The sequence below is a fragment of the Cygnus atratus genome, chromosome 18 (genome assembly GCF_013377495.2).
Source record: "Cygnus atratus isolate AKBS03 ecotype Queensland, Australia chromosome 18, CAtr_DNAZoo_HiC_assembly, whole genome shotgun sequence".
Classification (NCBI taxonomy): domain Eukaryota; kingdom Metazoa; phylum Chordata; class Aves; order Anseriformes; family Anatidae; genus Cygnus; species Cygnus atratus.
Genome location: NC_066379.1, coordinates 12,061,725 through 12,067,777, shown reverse-complemented (window position 1 = coordinate 12,067,777; position 6,053 = coordinate 12,061,725). Strand labels below are relative to the sequence as shown.

Sequence of the window (6,053 nt, the reverse complement as noted above, 5' to 3'; positions counted from 1 at the left end):
GCCACGAATTCCCAGGGCGCTGGAGGCAGGCGGTCCCGTGGTGGGATCGGCAGAAACACGGCCAGAGGCACCGACGGGGTGCCCGGCAGCGGGTTTGGACATGGGAAAAGCCAGGGGTAAACGGAGTTTGATAAATCCTTTCCTTAATGTACGAATAAGAAACCAGCAGATGCTTACAGATGAGGATTTGCTTTGGGAGCGAGGGGGTGCGAGGCAGAAAGGCTTTCAGTACTCAGATTTCCTGGGGATAGAGATAAAGAGAAGCAGAAGACAGGAAGAAAGCAGAGCAGTTTGGAGGCTGGGAGCAGGCCTAGATGCGCGAGATTCTCTGAGGGTCGTCCCAAAAGGCCTCTTTTATTACGAGAAATTACAAATCCTTTTATCTTCTTCACCAGAAGAACAGCTTGTTTGAATTGCTAGGCTGTCACACTGGAATTAGATGCAAGAACCCCCCACATTCGTGACGTAGCGAAGAACTTACATAACGCAACTAAAAATAAGGTGATGGAGACGCATATGGAGGCACTCTCCTCCCGGCCGCTTGCTCTGAAATCCATCTCCAGCAGCAGAAAGCCAGCAGCACCTCGGCCACGGGAGCAGCCCCAAAACTCAGGCAGGAGCAGCCTGGAGCACAAAGCAGTCCATGGGCAGCCCAGGGCCTGCCACCCGTGGCGATGTCCCACCTGTGGCCATGTCCCACCCGTGGGGATGTCCCACCCATGGCAATGTCCCACCTCCCCTTCTGTTCCCCAGCCCTAGCAGCAAATGGTTAACTGGCCACGCCAGAAAACGAGAAAAGCCTGCACACAGGTCGTAAATTCTTCCCTGTCCCCTGGTGTGGGAAACCTCTGAGAGGCCAAACTGGGAGCCAGGTGTGCCCGGGCCGAGCAGCGCCCCTGGGTGCCCCCCGGCTCCTCGCCTGCAGGAGGTGGAGAGGAGGCAGCGGAGGGGCAGGAGTGGAGCTTTGGGGCCGAGGTATTGACTGGCTGGGGCTGCTCCTGCGGCTGCTGCTCGGAATCGATGGAGGAGATGACCGAAAAAGGCACATGAGGCTGTTTAACTACTTCACTGCTCCCCGTGGCTGAGGGGCAGGAGGGGCAGGAGGGAAATGCTTGCTCCGAGGGCCAGGAGAGGCTGCCCATGGTGGTTTGCACCCTGGCACCTTCAGCCCCTGGTTGCTCCTTGCCGGTGTGGCTAGGCATGCAGGGACAGGGACAGGGACAGGGACAGGGACAAGCCCCTTGATGCTCTGGTTCAAGCACGGACAGCACCGCAGGGAGCAGCAGGGGACGGCTGCGTGGTGGGGACGGCCGTGAGGATGAGGACGGTGCGGTACTGGCCCGGAGGCACAACCACGCTGCTCGCATCCCTCGGGACCCACACAAAATGCACTGCCATCAATCCGAGGGATGGGAGTGGGACAGCTCTACAGCTGGGAGGACTGAGGGGATGCCTGGAGCACCCCAGTGCTGGTGGGGTGAGGAGGGGAGAGCCCAGGGGGCAGCAGGCAGGGGCTGCCTCCCCTGCCCAGGCCAAGCCCTGCTCCAGGTTGTGCACAGACACCGTGGGCCCCGTGCCCGTGACCGCCCGTGGCACTCTCCCGTCCTTTCTGGACAGCATCTGATGTCTTTCCCCATCTAACAGCAACACCGTGCGGCCACCGGCTGCTCCTCACCCGCCCAGCACCGCGCGGGCAGGAGGACGGGGTCAGCACGGGGGGCAGCGAGGGTGTGTGGCACAGCGGGGACTGCAGGGCACGGCGTGGAGTATTGCAGGGGCACAAGATATAGGATGGAGCATCAGGGGCTGTAGGATGGGGAAGAGCAGGGGCTATAGGACAGGTTATGGGGTTCAGTGGGGGGTACGGATGGGGAATGGGAATAGGGAATGGGGTGGGAAAGGGGTGCGGGATGGGAATTGGGTATGGGATGGGAGTGGGTTATGGGATGGGAATAGGGAATGGGATGGGAATGGGGTGCAGGATGGGAATGGGGTACGGGATGGGAATGGGGTGCGGGATGGGAATGAGGAATGGGGTTACGGGATGGGAAGAGGGAATGGAATGGGAATGGGGTTACTGGATGGGAATAGGGAATGGGATGGGAATGGGGAATGGGGAATGGGATGGAAATAGGGAATGGGGTACGGGATGGGAACGGGGTGTAGGATAGGAGTGCAGTGGGGCACCATGGCACACGCAGGGGGCAGGCATCAGACGGGGCACAGCACGGTGCTGCCCCCAGCCCCGGCCGCCCCCAGCCCCACGCTCGGCACCCTGCACCCTGCCCGGCCCGGCTCGGCTCAGCCCGGCTCAGCTCCTCCCTGCGGGCGGGCCGGGGCGGGCCGGGGCGGGCGGCGGCGGCCGGGAGCTGATAAAAGCGGCGGCCCCGCTCCGCTGCGTTGCTCTCCGCTCCGCTCCGCACCGCACGGCCCCGCTCCGCACCGCCCGGCCCCGCTCCGCACCGCCCGCCCATGGTGCTGCCCGGCCCGCCCGGCATGTCCCGCTCCGAGGAGGTGCACCGCCTCACCGAGAATGTCTACAAGGTGAGCCCGGCAACAGGTTTTTTCCCCTCCTCCCCCCCCCCCCCCCCCCTTTTCTTTTTCCCTTTCCCGTTTTCCTCCCCTCCTCCGCCGGGCGCGGGGGCAGAGCGGGGGCTGCTGCGGGGGCGGCTGGAGGAGGAGGAGAGGAGGAGGAGGAGGAGGAGGAAGAGGAGGATGTGCCGCCGCCGCCGGGGGGGCTGAGCCGCCCCCGCTCCCCCCCGCAGCCTGCACGGAGCGCTCCGAGCTCCGCCGGGGGGGGCGCCGCTGCCCGAGCCGCCCCCGGTCCCTCCGCGGCCCCGGGGTGCGTCGAGGTGGGAGCGGGGCCGTGGGGGGGGGGGGGCGAGGGGCGGCCCGGGGAGGCAGGGAGCGGCCCCCGGCCCGGGGGGGGCTCGTCCTAACCCCCCTGTCCTGGGTCACCTCGGGCCGGCACGGGCGAGCCCCGCCGGGGCGGTCCCTGGCTTTCCTCGAGCACCTGAAAGCAGTTCGTGTCCTGGAGTTGCTGAATCTCCCCATCGCCCGATTTGCCCGTTTTTCCCTCTTCCCCCCCCCCCCCGTCAGTGGCATGAGAAAAATGAAATGTTTTGTGTGCCTTGGTCTCCCCTCGTGAAGGGAGAGCTTTCTGCTCTGCTGGGTGCTGTGGCCGAGCCCAGGTGAACCTTTCTGTCCTGGCGTGCGTGTGGGATGTCATTCATTAAACCGGGAGGCTTGCGTGGTTTTCTCCGTCTTGAGTGGTCGGATCGAGTTCCTTGTGAGCATTAAGTGGGAAGAAAAACACTGACAGAAAAATTTAGCGTGAAAACCATCGAGGTAGTAAAGTTCTAAAGTCTCCTGTTGGCACCTCGGGCACAGCAGCTGTTCAAGCAGCGCTCATGGCACCCGAACCTGGTGTGGAGCAGGGCTGCGGCTGGAGCTTTCTGCCCAGGCATCAAGCAGCACATGGGATTTGGGTGTCTGTGGGACTCCATTTCACCCTTTAAATGCTGCTGGTCCCCCAGTCCCTGTGCTGTTGTCACACATGGGCAGAGCCCGTCACCCTGGGGTGCTGACTTAATGGCCCCGTGCACCCAAAAGCTGCCCCCTCCTGCGCTCTTATCAGCTGGGCTGGGCGGGAGCCGCTGGAGCAGGGCGAGCACCGCGCTGTGCTTTGCACGCCCATGGTGTGCTCGGGCTCCAGGGGCAACTGCTCGGAAGGGTTTCAGCTGGTGACTCAGGTGTTGTTTGAGGGGTGTTGTCCTTGGTGATCTGCGGTGATGGCAGCTTTGTGCGGCAGGTAACAATTTCTCCAGGAGTCTGTGCGTGGTGAGCGCGCAGGGTGGCTCTTGGGCGGCTTCAAACCCACCTTGGTGTTCGCCTTGGCTGGAGGGGAGTGCTGAGGATTTCTGCCCCAAGAACAGCTGCACTTAGCAGCGCTGGTCCCCTGAGAACCCACAGGTGGACATTGGTCGTGCTCTTTGCTTGCCTCCCACCCTCGGCTCCATCACTCCTGCGCTGTGTGAGCCGCGGGGCTGGGAACTTTGTGAGGAGCTCGCAGCGAGCGGCTGTGCCGCCCGTGTCTGAGCCTGACCTGGCCGAAGGTGGTGTGGGGATGCCCTGGCCCGCTGGGCCCCGAGAGCAGGCAAAGGAACTGTGAAGGTGACAGGCTGTGGTCAGGTCACACCTGAATCTGTTTGAGGGAGCAGCCAGGGTGTGGAGGGTGAGAGCTTGGAGCTGGAGGCTAATCTTGTGGCTTTACCCAACAACATCCAGCTTCTCAGCCCTGGTGACTGAAGGAAGACAGCGATGACTATTTGCATTTTCCTCATCAATGAGGTGCCTTTTCTCTGAAGACGACGGTGCTTTTCGTGGCTTCTGGAGGTGTTGCATGGGGTACGTGCAGGAAGCAGGCGTTTTCCTATTTCTTGGGGGACTTGTGCAGCCTCGTGGAGCGCAGCGCCAGGGCTGGTGGCTCGGGGCAGCGCTGGCTGCGAGCTCCCGGAGCTCTGGAAGCTTGGGAGTCTCCCAGTCCAAAACCAGCCCCCAGTACTTCATGTCCCCATTGTCGAAGTGGTTTTTGTCCCGTGCTTTTCTGGCCTTTGCTGGAGCCTGAGCACCGCTTGGGGCAAAAGCGGGGCCAGGAGGAGCTAAGCCAGAGGAAGGGGCCGAGGTGGAGGCTGAGTGCTGCCTCCCCTGAACCAGGGCACAGAGTGTGGGTGCAGGTGGGGGCGGCAGCTCTGTGCCTCCCTTCCAGCCTCTGCCATCCTCTCACCAGCTTCCAGCCCCACTGGGGCCGTGCCGCTTCCCCTGCGGTGCCTGGAGCAGCTCTCGCAGTCGCTCCCCATGCCCGGCACCCTCTCCCCCAGCGCAGGCTTTCCTGAGGCGTTCTGCTTGGGAAGCCCATTGTAATTATTTTCCAGAACCAGTGTTCACCCTCGGAGTGACTGTGCTAATGAGATGGTGGAGGAGCTGTCAGCCGCCCCCTTGCCGATGCTGCCACTACAGGCAGCTGCCTACACATGTGTAGTAATTACAGAGGGAGACGGAGGATGCTGGCACCTTCTGCCAATGTAATCCCACCTTCCCCTGGTGCTGATTCACTTGTGTGGACCTTGCTGTAGCAGCACAGCTGCGGGGCTGGCTCCGAGGGCTCTGCAAGCATGGGGCTGGGCAAAGCTCCTCCTGTTGTAGGCTCAGACTCCGACCACCCTTCCTTGAGCCCGGGCTGCTCCCCGTGCAGCAGCTCCTGAGCCCTGCTTCGTCCTTCACACATCGCACAGAGCCCTCCTTTGCAGGAAGGAGGGATGACTTCTTCTTCCCCCGAAGACAAATCTGTCTCACTTACGACAGATTAGATTACTGCAGTTTACAGGCCAACCTCCATTTCATTTTAAAGCCATTCCTTTGCGTGGAAGATTGCTTTGCAATGGTGTGTGAATAGCTCTGTGCTTGGAGAAAGGTTTGCTTAAAAACACCCCAAACTCAGAGCCTCCTTGTCTCACACAAACGCAGACACAATTTCTGATAGTCGCTTGCTCCACATCAGATGTAATAAATGTTATTGCCACCGTAACAGCCTCTTGCCTCATTATCTCCAGGTCCAGAGGGAAGGGGAGATTCTTGCTCAAGTGAATCAGAAGGGAAATGGTGGGTGGCTTGGTGTGTTTGGCAGCGGAGGGAAAACGCGCCGTGACAGAAGATGAAAGAGCTGGCCCCAGAAGCCAGCCTGTGCCACCCCCAAATTTCATGTGTTGCGCTCTCGGGCCCTCGGAGCACTGGGTGCTTCCTGCACCCAGGCTCTGGGGCTCCGAAGTGAGCCCTGCAGCACCTGTGTGGGTGCCGTGCAGGTGGCCGGGGAGCGGGCTGTGCCGAGCTCCTGCCCAGCAGTGACTGCAGGAGGGTGCAGGGTGGAGACGGGGATCGGTGCCTCTTAGCGAGCAGGGCCCAGGGCTGTGGTGTTTTCACAGGGACAACCCGCTTCTGCCGAGTTGCACCTCTGTAGGTGGCTTGGCTCTGCGGCGGAGCTGACTTGCAGCTTT

The 6,053-nt window shown here is 61.9% G+C and overlaps 1 protein-coding gene across 4 annotated transcripts in view; it reads left to right on the top strand.

Moving 5' to 3' along the window:
* The first annotated feature begins 2,408 nt into the window (after nt 1–2,408).
* BAIAP2 (BAR/IMD domain containing adaptor protein 2) overlaps nt 2,409–6,053 on the top strand; it is a 42,323-nt gene continuing 38,678 nt past the window's right edge. For 3 of the 4 annotated variants that reach the window (XM_050714326.1, XM_035568663.2, XM_035568665.1), the window contains exon 1: nt 2,436–2,544. In XM_050714326.1, coding sequence (XP_050570283.1) covers nt 2,473–2,544 — 72 coding nt within the window. In that variant the 5' untranslated portion in view covers nt 2,436–2,472. Of the gene's footprint in view, nt 2,545–6,053 lie in introns of all 4 variants that reach the window. The other variant, XM_035568662.1, reaches the window with a different exon arrangement.